Genomic DNA, 16,479 nt, shown 5'->3' on the forward strand with positions numbered 1-16,479 from the left:
GTCAGCAGGAGAGCCTTGACCCTTACTTGTCAGTACTGGACACAGTCCAGTGAGAGCTCATCTCAGTGCACATCACAAATCACAACACTAACATTCAGAGAATTACAATTCCACCGTCAAAATCAGCGCTTCATATTTGCCTCACATAAATTCATCCTGCAGAGGAACCACCCAGTCTGTAAATATGTGGTGTAAACAAATAGTGCTGCCAGATACATATAGCACAAGCATTCCCAGAACATGCTATCCTCAGTGCTTCTGCCCATTATAGTTCTTTTTGAGCCATTCCCCACAAATATGTAATAAATACAGTGAGATCTTAAGCAGAACTCACTACTTCTTCCGACAAGACATCTTGCTTGATGCTTGCACAAAACAGCCTTTGCTTTTAAGACATCCTGTCTCTTCTCAGTTACTAGAGGGCCTAGGTCTTGAATCTGATGACTGTTGCAGCAGCTCATTCCTGCACAAACTCACCCACAGTCTGGGCAGCTAGTGGCTCTGTGGAAGAAGCATGGGCCTCCAGTTTACAAAGTGCAACCATGAAAATCAGGAATGATTCCAGGACTCCAATAAACAGGTATTTTTGTAAAGTACGTAAACATTTATATGTTTGAATGACTGTCCAGAAGGCTCTGGGAACTCCTAATTGGCAAGGCTGTACCTTGAATATTGTGTTCAGTTTTAGGACCCTCACTACAAGAAAGACATTGAGGCCCTGGAGCATGTTCAGAGAAGGGCAACAAAGCTGGTCTAGAGTGTGGAACACAAATATTACAAGGAGCAGCTGAGGGAACTGGGGTTGTTTAGTTTGGAGGAAGCTCAGGTCATTATCTCAACAATCTGAAAGGAGGTTGTAGCGAGGTGAGGGTTGGTCTCATTCTGCCAAGTAACTAACTAGGATAGGACCAGAGGTAATGGTTTCAAGGTATGCCAGGGAAGTTTGAGGTTGGATGTTCAGAAAAAACAAAAACAAACAAACAAACAAACAAAAAAAACCCAACATTCTCAGAAAGGGTAGTGAGGTATTGGAACAGGCTGCCCAGGAAGATGTTACAGTCACCATTTTTGGAGTTTTCCAAGAAAAGGACAGATGCAACACTGACTACATACTTTAGTGGAATGGTGGTGATGTGTTGATGATTGGACTAGATGATTTAAGTAGTCTTTCCAACCTTAATGATTCTATGATCATGGCCTTCCAATACTAGGAGAAAGCTTGTAACAGGAGAAAATCCAACTGCTTTTTACACAGGTGGCTAGTGAGAGGACAAGGGGAAACGGTTTTAAACTAAAACAGGGGAGATTCACTGGGAGGGTGGTGAGGCACTAGAACAGGCTTGCCAGAGAAGCTGTGGATGTCCCCCACCAGAGGTGTTCAAGGCCAGGTTGTATGGGGCCCTGGGAAAACTGACCTAGCAGCTGACAGTCCTGCCCACAGAAAAGTGGAGTAGAACTAGATGATTTTTAAGGTCCCTTCCAAGCCATGCCATTCTGTAATTCATTCAGCCCCTGAAGCAAGTAAAAAATGTTTATAAAATTGAAAAATATTCAAGCAACATTTATGGGTCCCAAGAACATTTTCCCACAGAGTGACTCATGAGTGAATCCACTAATTTATACAGAAAGGAATTAGGGAACGAGATATCTTCACAGATCTGCTTCCGCTCTTGTACATGCTGCAATTGCTTGGGTTTAGTGTCCCCAGGTTAAGCCCTTGACTGGGAACAATGAGTTCAGGCTCTTTGACTTCAGTACATTTCAAATCCAGACACAGCAAGTTGTCATGGGAACTGATGGCATTACTGGCTGATAACATGCATAACAAAGTAGGCTGAGAGACAATACCTGCTTAAGTACCTGTGAGAGTACTGACTTCTATTTGACAAATCCTTTTGCTCATTAGCAGGAACAATGCCGTGCTTTACCAAGGAGGTGGTGGGATGCATCTCTAGTATTTGATTTTCAGACTTACCAAACTGCATTCTAATTATGCACAAGAACTAGGGAAATACCAGTGACAACTGATTTTCCAAAATTTATTCCTCTTTCTTGCAATTTTCAGGTAAGACATTGTAAAAATAAATAAATAAATAACTCTTACAGAGTTTGGATGGTCTGTACAGTAGCTACAATGCAGCAGGTAAGAATAAAATGCCTCCACTGCAACCCAACATTCATGCCAGCAACAGGGAAACAGATCCTCCTGAAGGCCCAGATGCCCACATCCTTGTGAGTACTTCCACAACACAGCATTACTCAAGGTGTCTGGCAGGGAAGAAAAGAGTAATGGGGGATGCTTATGCTGTGCACCCAATGAATCACAAAACGTCAGTGATTGGAAGAGACCTGAAAGATTACCTAGTCCAATCCCCCTGGAGGAACAACTAGAAATTACGTCACACAGGAATATGTCCAGGTGGGTTCTGAATGTCTCCAGAGAAGGAGACTCCTCAACTTTTCTGGGCGGCCTGTTCCATTGTTCTGTTACCCTTACTCTGAAGAAATTTTTTCCTCATATTTATGTGGAACCTCTTATGTCCCACTTGCATCCACTGCTCCTTGTCCTATCACCAGATGTCAAATCAATGCTCAGCACAGCTCAAGCCACATGTCCAGCATCCCCTTTGAACTTCCTTGGCTCCCGGAAGCTTACGTTAGGATCTCCATATTACGTGAACACTGGTTTTTCTTTTATACCTACAAGTTACGCACTCCCAAAAACCATCTTCTAGGAAGCCAAATAAAAGAGCCACAGTGCCCCTGCCAACTAGCACTGCTGTAGGTCGGCTTCCACGTGGGGTCACATGAGAACATTTCTATGCCCAGTAACCTTGTTAGTTCCCTTAATGTCATTCATAATGCAAATGAGACAGCAAGCAAATGGCCAGAGGCCCAGACTGACTAAAGCTCAGCATCCTGAAAGTCTTACATTGCCTCTAGCTCTAAACTAACTTCCCTCCATAACAAGCACCATAAACTTGGCTATCAAAGCTACACATGCCCAGCCTTTGTTGTACAACAGGCAGCGATTTGTATCACTCGCCCCTATTTTTAGCATATTAATTAACTAATGCAACTGGTGAGGCAAGTGTCTCCAAATGGAGAGTGTGGCACCATTGTCTGAAGTCATCACCTCATCTTACGCTATTGAAAATCATGACAGTGACCCTCCTGCTGATATGAATTTAACCTGACATGCCCATAAAGGGATGGGGGGGGTGGTGGACCAATTTTGTGCACATGGTTCTCCAGATCACCCTGGACCCTATTAGTGCAGAAAGAGCTCATTGAAAGAAAAGAAGCCACATTGTGCTAGGCCACCTAGAGGGTTGAATAGAAAAAGCTGAGGAAAAGAGCAGGCAGTGGAACAAAGGCATTAATTAACATATTTCCATATTCAAACAAAGTAATAACTACGTGAAATGTTTTTCAAGGTGCAATGAAAGCATAAGTATTAAGCACCATATCTGATGGGATGCAAAACCCCTCCCCAAATCTCTTACATTTTATCAAGAAATTCCAAACAAGCTTTTTACATGTCATTTTAGATTATAATCCCCATACCCCAATTCCTCAGTTATAACTCAAATCTTGTCATCCTTACAGGTAAACCCACCCCCAGACTTACAGGACAAAAGCTTGTCCTGACATTTAAGAAAAAAAAAATAAATAAATAAAATAAAATAAAAGGGAGGAGAGGATTTAAAACATTTGGCTTTTAAACATGTATTTTCACTTAAAATACATGCTGGTGCTGATAAAATCTGAAGAGATAAGATTCTCTCTGATAGAGAGAGAATCTTATAAAAAGAACTTCTTACAGGACACCCGAAATCAGGCTATGAGCTAGATCTCTCTTTCAGATGCACACATAACCCTGGTTAACGCAAACCCAGTGCCTGCTCTCAAGACATAGCACTGACTTTTAACTTTGCAACTCTACATCAAAATACAGAAGTCTTGCTGAAAGTAAGAGAGGTAGCACAACAATGTCTAGTCTAAGAAAATAGAAACATTCAAACACATCAAGGAAAGAAATGGCTTTTTAGAAAGCAGGATTTGTTTTGCCTTCTATTATCCCCAGGTAATAAGCACAGTGAACCATCCTCATCTCCAACTATCTTTTTTTTCCTTGAAAGATAATAAAAATCTAGTCCAACCTTGCACAACCCTTTGACTTCTACAGGCAATTTCAGGGCTGGAAAGAAAAAAAAAAAAAAAGTATAAGAAACAGCATCATTTGAAAGACAGCCAGCTATGGACCAGACAGCCAGAACAAATCAGGGTACCTAGACAGTAGACATTCTTCTTTCAAACAGTATGCTCTACACCAATGTATGCACATGCCAAGAATGTTTTTTCTGCACATGCAGCAAATGTGACAAATAGTCAGGTACCCTGCAAAGAACAGTTGAGCTATTTTGCTGGCTCACTCCTGCAAGCAGATCCAGTGAACTTCACTATGTATCTAAATCAGGAAAATGAGAAGTTGGCAGTCAGACTATAGGATACAACCAGAGGCGGGAACTCAGAGTTGCCTGTGCAAGAAAACTGCTAGAAGGAAAAGTACATCAACACCACGCTGAACATCCTCAGTGTGCCAAGATCAGGTGCAAACTCCACCTTCTTACAATGACCTCTGTTACTGCTCTGGCTGCAGGCCATTATTTTAACAGCCAGCATTCATCCCTAGAATTTGACAGAGGCATTTGCAGCTCTGCAAACAAACAGCACAGGAAACTCCTGTCTTGAAAACAGTTCTTAAGGATGGGAGAAAAGAAAATTTAAAGAATGGTGTGTTAAGTCCATCAGGAGAACAGAATGATGACAACCAACAATATCCATCTATAAACTGCTATTTAAATGCTTACATCCCAATTTCACCTAGCCTTGAACTTTACCCAGCCAGTGATATTACCATGAGGAAAAGCATGAATTTTCATTTTAGGAGATAAGTTTAAAAACAAAAAAATCATAGGAAAACAATATACGCAATGCTTTTGATTCTTGCCTGGTTTGATCCAAGTGCATGCACTTTCTATCAGCTGCTTTCAAAAAAAAAAAAAAAAAAGCACATGAACACTCGTTCACATGCTTTTTTGAATGCAGTTGGTAGATTCTTTTTTCCTCTTGCTTTTGTACTTCACAATGCACAGAATTTTTTTCCCCAGTGTTAACTATTACTGCTTTTAAAGGCATAATCAGCTGACTCCTTAGCACTTCAAAAAATGTTACACCAGTGCCAAGTATAACCAAAGAAAAGACTATTAAGTAAAATAGGATGCAGATGTAAGTGCTCCTTTCCTTCGAGGTAGGTGGGAGGGCAAACATTTAATTCCACTCATGGGCTATAGTAATGCTAAAAAGATTGGCCTTGGTATGAATGTATTTAAACCATCCTAAATGCTAATGCTATCTCACAACCCAAGTGAGATAGAGACTGGAAAACATGCTGAGCACTTTACATAAGCAAGTATATGACCACTCAACAAAACATGCTCATTAGCTGATGATAAACTATTTCTGAACAACTATTTTTTATGATTATTGTAATTTGTTCTACAAATTCAACATGATAACTTAATCAAAATCATGATTACATTTAGCACTTAAGCCATCAGAAGGTCAAAACTGCAACAGGTAGGAAGAACAGCAACTTATCTGACAGCACATGTCAGCAAAGGCTCTTTTCCTTCATCTTCTTCCGCCTCATCCTCCCCAGTCAGATGGTTCTGCAACTTAAGGAGTGGTTCTGCCCACACAAGTACACCCCAGGCCCTGCCTACTTGCTGATGGACCAGTAATGGCTTTTGCAGCTTCCCTCTGACAGAGAGCTTGATATACTAATATGAACTGTCCTTCCCAGGAACAAGCAAATTGTCTTTGCCTAGCAATAAAATCATGAGGATTATTCTTTCTTCTGACACGTGTCATGCAAGAACTATTTATGCAACTACTATTACTTCACAACACTTATTTTCCTTCTATGAGTCTGATCCACTTAAAGTCTCTGTGGACTTTTTTTTTTTTTTTTCCTCTCTCTGTGAAGAGCAGATCCCAACTAAAACATGTAGTGCATTTCACGTTCTGCAGGGACCGAACCTAAAATGTCTCACATTGGCTAAAAAGGAAAGAATACACAGCACATTGCCCAGCAGGAGCCCTGAGAACCTCTTGGTGTTACACAGCATTCCATGTGGTTATCCTCCAGGTCACCAGGATTAGGGGAGTAATTGCAGTCTTTGCTCACACAACACTTCCATTGCATTGATTTTCACAGAACTTCTGTCTGATTTGGTCCAGAAGTAAACAAACAAAGACCCACACACATGAGGAGGAGGGAACAGCAAACAACACGTTTCACCCTTTTTAGCTTTCAAGCATAGATGGTTAAAGCCCCAGAAACAGTGGGCAGATATCTAGCACACACTACAAAACTGGCTTAAAACTGAAATACAATAGCAAAAGTCCATACAAAAGAGATGAGTCTAGAGATCTATACAGTTGCCTTCTGTCTCTGAAAATCTGCAGCGCTTTCTGCTTTCAAGTTTTATACACCATTCACACAAAATGCCGAAAATCTGCTCACTGTTATTAGCTTCTCCATTGCTGCCTGTGCCCAGAAATGCACAGTTCCTCTTATTGGAAGCCTGGTTTGCCTCTCTTCCCTCAAAATCCATTCCTTCGTCAGTCCATAGACACAAAAAGCTATCCTCTGCCAAAACAGTGCCATGTACAGCCTCCATCGTGACAGCTTAGCACAGGGAAGCTGTCAGACATCTCTAATGCTGCACAACCTAAAAGAAGAAAGAATAAAAGGCAAGCTGCAGTGGTGGAAATGAGGACAGGAGGTCTTCCTCCTGTCTGCAATGTGGCAAGTCAGGTATATAGCTCTGCAGTCAGGACATTTCCTGCTTCCTACAGGTACAACTCTGCAACTTGAAACACATGAAATGGGCCCATGGCATGAGCAATGAAGGATAAAAAGTTACTAACAGATATAGCTAGGATAAGAGCGGTAAAGAGATGTGACTCTGGAGGTCAAAATAATGATTTCTCTTGGGCTTGCAAATAAGTAGGATCCTCTTAATCTGAAACAGAGGTAAGCATCTGGTTTTACTATACAGTAAATGCAGAGAGTCTGTTTGCAGCTCTCAGTGCCTTTAAGATTCACAAGATTCCTGAAGAAGATTTTAGCTTACAGCAGTAGCCACTAGCAGGGTAAGAAAATGAATGGTGTTGTGAAAGACAAGCATGTGTCAGCACATGCTGACACATCTGAACGCTGTTACTGTGCAGTGAGTGAGTGAAGCAGCTTCAAGAAAGCTGTCCTATGTACAGTCAGTTCCCAGTCAAAAGACTGTGCTCTCCCTCACTCAGATGGCACAGATGCTGCTTTACAAACACAGGCAGACCTAGTCCAGGGGTGTTCTTCACTGCCAGACACTTCCAGGGGAGAACGAGGCTTCAGAAAGCACTGCAACAGTAGGGCAGGGGAAAGAGAAAACCTCTTGTTCAGAGACTATGCTTCTGTCTTGCCTAGAAGTAGTATGTTCAGATGGAACTAACAGCAAGGAGAGTCATGCTCCAGTTTAAGTCATGCTCATGTGAATCGTTACTCACTACAATGAATGGGGAGAGAGGCACAGAGAGAAAAACGCAGAGACTGAAAAACTACTGAAGAGCAGAAGTCATCACACTGAGATGAATCAGGACGTAAAACGAGAGACACTACTGAGCTCAAGACTGAAGCCATTAGCCAACCATTAAGACCAGGTCTAGTAATGCTTAAGAATCAAAAACAGGCTCGACACATGCATGGAAGGAGCAAGGGAAAAGTCTGTCATGTCACGTCATATGTCAAAGGAGGTCATCTAGCTGAAAGAATGCAAATGGAGAAACGAAACAACAGGCTTAATCCAAGCTGGCAGAGAGCAGAAGCTCTCAGGGAGAAAGGGAAAGAAGAAATAGAGTGGCTGATGAAGAGAGCTCCATAACAAATAAGAGAAAAAAAGGAAATAACAACTGGATCTGGAAATAAGATTGGTAAGAAGGGTCTTTTTTTCACATAGGAGAGTAAGAACAGCATTGAAAAGAGTAGGGTAGCATTAAGTGGGCAGGGAGAGAATGCAAAGCCAGTATGAAGCTGATGTAATTGATTAATTTTAAAGTAAAATGCTAATTAGGCCAGAGATATCTGATGGCTTACCAAGATTGATCCTGTAGATTTGGAGCAGTATTTCTAATGAGCTCCATGTCCTTCTGCCTGAAAGGGATCACACAACAGTGGGAAAAAAAGGGAAAGCTACAGCACTGCAGTAACTGAAATGTTAATCACCCTAAAGCAGTCCAAATTAGCATTTTTTAAAACATATCAGCTCAGGTAGCAAAAACTGGCCTACATTGTAAAAACAGTCTCTACATCTCAAACACCAAAAAGCAGGCATATTGGTAAGCAGTTATGCATCTGTATTACCCAAAAGCTGTAGCTGATGTTCCTTTTCCCTCTGTAAATACCCAGTGGAAAATGACTCTCTCATAACTGCACATCAAGTTCCCATCACAAAAGACTAAGCATATCAAACTGTAGAGAACCTACACATTAAGTCATGTACTACCCCAAAACACCCCTGTAAAACATAGCATGCTGCCCATCCGCTCCAGATTTAGCTCCTGTGAAAGTCTAATATGGTTAATCCTTCCAATGAAAATTAGGGTACTTTAGCTTTTGTATACAAGAGAAAAAAAAACAGAAAAAAACCCAGAATTTTACAGATCAATATCTAGTAATTGTTTCCATGGAATAGATACTTTTGCTCTTACATAACACTTCAGAAACCATGTACAACCAAACACAAGAAAAAAGGAAAACATAGTGGTTCCTTACAAAAGGAGTAGTTTCGCTGCTTACTTGAAAACAAGCTTGAGAAAGAATCCTAATGTTCTGGGTTTTTTTTTTTAAATTACTTCTAACATTTGCATTCCCTGTGCTTCAGTAACGTAACAGGCACATTAACTGGACAGGGTCCAGTTAAAGTTATAAAACTTGTCATTAGCCCAAAATGAATGTTATGTCATGACAGCTTCTACTACTTTGGCTATCCTGTATCTGTTTGTACAAACAACCCGTGGCCCTTTGAAAAGTGTAGTGAATTGGGCAAAACAGAAAATCACACTAATTCAGTCTTACTGGCACCATGCATTAGTCAGCAGGTACAGAACTGCCGGCACTTTATAGCTCCTCGTTACAAGATCATCAATACACAGCACGAAGGCTTATTTGCAAACAGTCCCAAGAGCAAGAACAGCTCTTTCCACACCACAATAAGGATCCAGAGACGAAAAGTCTTTGTGCCACCAGCAACTCATCTTTCCATCACATCACATGCAGGCATACCCAGAGCACCTTAGCCTACCTGTGGCACAAAGGGCAATGAACGTTTGTGCATGCTTTCGGATCAAAACCAACTTGTCTTTAGGTAGAGGCAGCTTCCGTAGAATGTGCTCAATGAAATCATGCGGGGTGACAGCTGCAAGGTTCCACTTCAACTTCCCCAGTACCACGAGCTCCCATTCCTGCAGGGGGTTAGGGTGGAGAAGACAAGCCGTAAGCAACCTGCAGAAAACACTTTATTTCTCTGATTGTAATTATATCACTACTAAATTGGTTTTGCTCAAACTTTTTTTTTTTTTTTTTGGTATGCTCCTACTGCTTTGAAGCTGTTTACTTCATTCTCCACTCCCCATCCCCCCCATCAACGCTGGAAAAGTTAAACTGTACTGGAAATAATGAGACCTGGCAGCTCCAACCAAGATTTTACTCTTTCTGTATTGTGTTGAATGCCCACCCAGAAAGTTTAGCCTGCAATTACATTCTGACAAGGTCACTGTGGTCCTTTCCTAGTAACTTCTTTTAAACGGCTATAGTTATTCCTTCTTATCATTTAAGGTCCTAGGGATAATGACACAAAAATAATTTACACTCCCTTTCAAAATGGGGGAAATACATTTGATGGCATTCTTTCCAAAACTATAGTAAAAAGTTCCTGCAGACAAACCTGGTGGTGCTTAAAGTTTTGCAGAAAGAAAACGCTCATTAACACAGTCAAGAAGTAGCCTATTTTTAGGGTAAATTATAAGCCAATAAATAATGTAGGATCTAACCCCACATTATTTGCATGCCCCAAACTCCAAGTGAAATCAAAGGAAAACTTGGGTGGGTATGTAATTACTGGCCATTCACTACAATGTGACACAGAAGAGATACCTCATCAACAAATGTGATCCTCTTCGCAGGGCTTATATCCACATTTGTAAACATTTAAAATAAAGTTTTGAATACCTTTCAGCGCCCCAGACTGTGAACAAAACTCAGGCCTTGTCCCTGTCTCACGCAACAACTATCAGTCATTAACTAAATTCCATGCCCTGATTCTTGAGTCTTAATAATGCGTTAGCCTGATGGAACCCAGCATAGCAGGGTGCCCCAGCTAAGTTTGTAGAGTTTCCAAGCCGAAAAAAAAACAAAAACAAAAAAAACCAAAAAAATAAAAGTCCTTTAATTTTGCAGTCGAGGAGACGTCAATAAGGGTTGCTGAGAAACCATAAACATGGACCCTACAATGCAATTTCTGCAGCCATTTCTCTGAATAGATGCCTGCTGTAACAGCAAGTTACTTTCCTATAGACATTCCTACTGGATTACGGCAAAGCTCACCATAGCTTGGAAATCTCACGTTCATGTAGGTAACAGAGCCTATAAATGTTTTTGTTTTTCTTCTCTTTCTCAATTCGTGAAACATTTGAACAAAATGGCAACTTACGTAAGCTGAGGACCAGTAATGGGTCCAAACACAACTAACGGGACAGATTCTGATAGGGAAAAGCATAGAAGGCTATGCAGGGAAGTTCTTAAAACAGGCTTCAATCGATGTGACATAAGAAGAGGTACATTATCACTTCCTTCTCACATGGGACATGACATATCCTGGGGCAGCCAACACCATCTATGGGATCTGTGACAGCTGTACCAGGGCTTGCAGCCCACAGCCCCTTATTCTACAGATGAGTGAGTTCCCAGCCCCTCCCTGGGGGAATTCTCACTGGCCTCACCAAGTGATTAATTCTGGTGAGATTCAGCTTGCTACACGTAACCAATAGTTCCATGACAAAAAATCTGAGCAATACATCTCACGTACAGGCCCAACACTCGCCTAGTACTCTGTAAATGTTAGTTATTCCAACAAATGACTATGATTCTGCTTCCACCCTTCCTGATGTCTATTTTCACCTTGAAGTCTCCAACATCAGTACCAGACAGGCCTGTTAACTTATAGCGTTTAACAAAGCTCAATTTCCACCTCGGAGATAACTGGAAACCAGACCTGCAAGAACAAAGACACAACTTCCTCAACTGTAACAGCGCTTGAGGCCAACCCCTATCGGCCACACAGTACCTGGCACCTCAACCTTCCTCGACGACATCCTGCAGCCAAAGTCCCCTCTTGCTGCAGAACGAGAGCAACCGCACTGCCTCTAACCAGCGCCTCTAACCGCAGCACCAGGTGGTACTTCTGCAAGACCCCGGAGGGCAGATGGCTGCGTCTCCCTGCACCGCGCAAGGCCGGCAGGCAGCAGTCGGGGAGCTGGGCGGCCTGGCAGCGCTTCAAGGGATGAAGTCATGCCCGGTTCCGCGTGTCTGCCACCAGGTGGCGAGGAAGCGCCACGCTGAACTGCGCAGCGCCGGTGGCCCCGCGGTGCACGTGTGAGCCCGCGGCCCCGGGGAAAAGGCCCCGCGGCGAGAGCCCGGCGCCAGGGTGCAAGGCGTGCGCGCTCGGCAGCTCCGGCCGCCAGCGCGCCAGACAGCGGCACAGTAAAGGGGAGCTGGATACCGCGTGGCGTACAGCTGCGAAGGAGCCAGAGGCGGTGACGGTGACCCCCCCCCCGCAGTCCCGCCCCTCGGGCACAGCATGCCCGCAGTTTTGGGTCGATCCCTCTGAGTCACGTGGGTGCCTCTAGCACATTTGACAATCCGCAGAAGAGCGTGTGGGGAAAAAAAAAAAAAAAATAGTGGAAAGCGTGATTTTCAAAGATGGGTGGGCAACAGAGTGGCACAAGTGCCGACTTACTGGGGTGGGGGGGAAAGAAGGAGAAAAGCAGAGAAGGCTGTCAGCGAGTGCTGATGCAGAGAGCGGATGTGCTTGAGGCGTAAGGGGGCTGCTTACCAGCAGCTCTTGGGGTTTGATGGAATTGTCCGTGTATATGCAAAGCTTCTCTGCTGTGAGGGGGATTGTCTCTTTTAGCTTGGAGGCCAGGAACATGCACACTGCCCCCAGTAGCTGCAGATGGCACTTTCGAGTGGGCACCACAGCTAAGAATCTGTCCAAGTAATTCATAGCCAGAGGGAAAACTTCTTCTTCACACTTCTGTTCTTCACAGACCTGCAGGCGAGTAGCACGGGTAGGGGGGAGAGAGAGACAAGTAAAAAAATAAACAAATGACTAATCCCACAAAACATACTAGTGCCTTGGCACTTCAGCCCCTCCTGATTTTCTTTATCGGGGAGCTAAATTCTGGGGGAGGGGGATACCTCTGGAGAGGCTGGGAAGGCTTGTCAATCGGCTTTCACATTCCTTTAGTCCATTGAATGAGAAATGAATTCAAGACACTGTGTGGGAGAGCCGAAAAGCCTCATCCAGCTGCAAGCTAGCAGCCTCCGAGATTTTTTTTTCAGTAATTTCGTCATATTTTCAAAAAATCGATAAAAATATCTGAGCCTCTCCAAGGGTCCTAGTTTTGGTGCTGGTGGCATCCCGGGGCGGTCCCCCATCGTTTCCGACAATTGCAAAAATTCCCCCGGGGGGCATCCTCCAGACCCACGCCCGTAAGTCGTCCCGGGGGGGGGGGGGGGGAAGGAAGGCCGGGAGAAACGCAGCAAGGGCGAGCTGGGGTGGGGAGAGGCTGAGCAGCTAGAACGCAGAGGAGACAGAAAAAATTATTTCAAAAATTTACCAAAAATCGGAGCCGGCAAGAAAACGCGCCAAATTGCACATGAAAACAGAGCAGGGGGTCCGGTTCTCAACCGAGGGAGCTGAGGGGGAAGATCTGGTAAAAATCCACCCCCTAGAGATCAAAAGGGGCAAATCAGGACGGTGGGGCCAGGGCAAGGCAGCTAAATCCGCGGGGCTCCGGCCCACGATCGCGCTGCGCTCTTCCCAGCAGCCCCCGGCCACGTTGCGGTCCCGGGGCGTGGCGGCAGGGTGCTTCGGGGTGCCCCTTCTTTGGAAGGAATGGGAAGACGGGCTGAGCGCCTCCGAGCAGTTGCATGCAGCTCAATATGGCGAAAAAAAAGGCAAGTCTTAACCAGTGCATACGTGGTCGTAAAATACTTGCCGAGCAAAACGTGGGGGGCACTCCTCACCCTCCGTCCCTTGCCCAACCCTGGTTCCCTTTTCCCAAAAGGTCCTCAATCCCACGCGCTCGCAGCCGGAGACGGCTCATCTTTTTACTTGCAAATGACTTCTCCAACCTCCCCCCCATCCCTTCCTCCCCTCTCGGCACCCCGCTTTGAGCAGCGGCAGCCCCCGGCAGGGCCATTTCACTTCGAGGACTGGGGGATGCTCGAAGCCCCTGCCCCCACCTCAACCCGACGGGTGCTGGGCAGGCTCTGTAGGTGGAGTTAAAAGGCGAGAAAATAGAAACATACACAAAAAGTACAATCCACCGCTACCGGAGGGGTAAATGGGTGTGGGGGGCGAGAGGACGGGACAGACGTAGGTGCTGCTCGCGGGTCTGCCTGCACCAACCTCCAGCATCCAAGTGGCCACCATCCTCCTCATGAAGGGCTGGATGTCCTTCTGCACGCACTTGAAGTAGGAGCACTGGGGCAGATACCGCTCCTCTATCGTCAGTAAGTTGTGCAAAACACGGTCGTCGTAGAGCAAGCTCGGGTCCGGCAAAGCTCTTCTCATGGGATCCACCTCGCAGCACAGCAACTCCATGTTCCCAAAGCGATCTCCCTCTTACTCTGATGGAAAAGTTTTCACGGGGGGGGGGGGGGAGGGGGAGGTTGGAGGGGGGGGGGAGAAGGAAGGGGGTGGGGAAAGAAGAAGGATAAAGGAGGAGGGCGGCGGCGTTTCTAGCCCGTTCCTGCCTCCCTTGAAGTTCGTTTGTCCTTCTCTCTTGATTTCTAGCCTAAAGTTGAAGCGAAGTGACGCAAACCACTAGGGCAGGCAGCTCTCGTTATTATGGAGCACTGCAGCTGGTCAGGCGTAACATCAAACGCGGGTCGCTGTTGGTTTTTTTGTGTGTGTTTTTTTCTTTTCCACTCTATAAGCTAACAAGGAACTCGGAGGCCCTCGAACAGGGAGACACATTCACAAACGTCAGTTTCTCTCTCCTTTTTTTTTTTTTTTTTTTTTTTTTTTTTTTTTTTTTTTTTTTCTCCCCAGCGGCCGAACCGAACTTGTTCCACACTTTCCTTTTCCAGGAGCCTGCCTGAATCCGTACTCCCCTTTTCTGAGAAGCCATGGGCTCCCCCCGCACCCACAGACACTACATGGTTTGTACGCGAAATGCCCTGGTTTGGGTCAGCGCCAGATGCGCGTCCCGGCTCCCCAGGCGCCTTACCCACTCCTCCCCCTTATACACCCTGACTACGCAGCCATGGGGGCAGAACCTGTTAACTGCAGCCTAACAGCAAACGCGGAAGAAGAGCTCCTTGAAGGGTGAGCGTTCGGCAGCGTTTTCAGGGCGAAATGTAGCGATAATCACACTGTTACTTTCTCCGCTCCATTTCTAGCAGGCGAGCTGCTTTAGCAGCGCACAGTCACAGCGATACAACTTTTAGGAAATGTCGCGGGTGGAGAAGGGAGGGCCGGATGGGGGCAGGGACAGTCCCGCACCGTGCGATTTCACCCCTCCTCACGCCAGCCATGCTCGCCGCTGCCGCCGAATGCAGCCCACCACGCGCGTCCGGCACGGGGCCGACCGCTCACGCTTCATGTCCGCTTTCTGCACGAACCACCTGCCCCAGCCCGCACCTCGCTGCCTCGCCTACCTCTCGGCCGGCGCAAAGCAGCCGCCTGGAAAATGTGTCAACTTTGTGAAGCCTGTGCTGCAGCCCGCTGCGAGGCTGAGGCTCCCGAGGGAGAAGGAGCCGCCCACCGCCGGAGCTGAGCTCCTGGGGCGCGGAGGCGGCCCCGAGGTGCGTGCGAATAGCACGCTGCCGGCAACCGCCCCCACTACCCGGCTTGGCTGCTGGTAGGGAAATACCGCCTTAAAAGTGCGAGTGTGGAGTTTAGGGCGCCGCTTCCCCTCCCTCTATTTGCATAGCCAATGGCTCTGGGGCTCTCGCTGCTGCGCGCTCATTGTTACCGGGCAGATTGGATCTTAAGGACGCGTGCTGCCCGATATGGAAAGCAGCCCGAGTGGGCTGGGGGCGAGGTGCAGCTCTTTACCTGGCCGTGCCGGCGGCCCTGGAGCTGCAAGTGGTCAAGGGGGCCCTTTCCAGCTCTCGCTCCTCCGCAGTGGACCAGGAGGAAGAGAGGGAGGGAGGGATGGCATCCCTGGGTTGCATTTCTTCGGGGTGCAGTCACCGAGGCTCCTCTGCAACACCGGTAGGGATGGCCCCGTAGACAGCCTTCTCTTTTGCTCCCATAAAACAAGCGGGGCTCCCATCCCGCGACCCTTCACCTAACGGTAGGCAGCCGGGCCGTCCGCGCGCTGCTGCCGGCATTTTCCCCACGAAATAATTTGCGCGTCCCCCTCTCCTCGTCCCGTCCAAGAAGTGAGGGAAGCTTTCAGGCACAGGAGGAACACGGCGGCTGCGGGTATCGTGTGCGGCCCCTTTATTCTTCAAGACGAGTACTCACCGCGCGCTTGGGCAGGGATTCGCCTGCCCGAGGTTGCGTTGTACGACGGTGAGGGGTCCCCCTGTACGTCGGGAGTGGCCAGCAGCGATGTGCTGCGGCGCGTTGAGCTCTGCAGTGAAAGGCTGTTTAACTTCCACCATTCATTTCCCCTTCCTGACTACTCCTGTAAACAGGGAGCGTGTTGTGTCAGCCTAAGTTTTCCTTCTCCAAACTTAAATTCCTAAGTGCTCCCGTCTGACTTTGTAGTCCGACAGTGCAGCGTTTGTGATTTATGCAGGTTTCGAGGGGCAGGATGACGAGTATTCTAACTGTTCGGCACCGACTTTCTGAAGTGGAGTGATGTCCGGGGTACGGAGAGGACCTGGGGAGCCTTGGGAACCATGCGCCTCACTACAGGGAGGCCGTCACGACCCGCCAGAGAGTCCTGCCTCCCCACCGTTTTGGTTGGGGGAGGGCCCAATTAAAAGAAATATAAATCGCTAAGTCAGTCCACGGAAGCATTTCAGCCCCACGCGTGGAGGTGTCGCAGATCTGCAGCCACGTCGGGGTAGAAAAAAAAAAAACAAAAAAAACCAACAATATCCCCCCAACCTCCCCCCCCCCC

General features: G+C 46.4%; 1 protein-coding gene across 14 annotated transcripts in view; it reads right to left on the reverse strand.

Annotated features, from left to right (window-relative positions):
• CCND2 (cyclin D2) overlaps positions 1-15,244 on the reverse strand; it is a 37,669-nt gene extending 22,425 nt beyond the window's left edge. For 2 of the 14 annotated variants that reach the window (XM_042835128.1, XM_042835133.1), the window contains exons 1-5: positions 15,062-15,235; positions 13,809-14,029; positions 12,228-12,443; positions 9,420-9,579; positions 8,213-8,269 (exon numbers count right to left, since the gene is read on the reverse strand). In XM_042835128.1, coding sequence (XP_042691062.1) covers positions 8,213-8,269; positions 9,420-9,579; positions 12,228-12,443; positions 13,809-14,003 — 628 coding nt within the window. In that variant the 5' untranslated portion in view covers positions 14,004-14,029; positions 15,062-15,235. Of the gene's footprint in view, positions 1-8,212; positions 8,270-9,419; positions 9,580-12,227; positions 12,444-13,808; positions 14,030-15,061 lie in introns of all 14 variants that reach the window. The other 12 variants (XM_042835127.1, XM_042835134.1, XM_042835129.1 and 9 more) reach the window with 10 other exon arrangements.
• Between the last annotated feature and the right edge of the window lie 1,235 nt (positions 15,245-16,479).

The sequence above is a fragment of the Centrocercus urophasianus genome, unplaced genomic scaffold (genome assembly GCF_019232065.1).
Source record: "Centrocercus urophasianus isolate 14NV4802_14NV808 unplaced genomic scaffold, USGS_Curo_1.0 seq_5, whole genome shotgun sequence".
NCBI classification, from domain to species: Eukaryota; Metazoa; Chordata; class Aves; order Galliformes; family Phasianidae; genus Centrocercus; species Centrocercus urophasianus.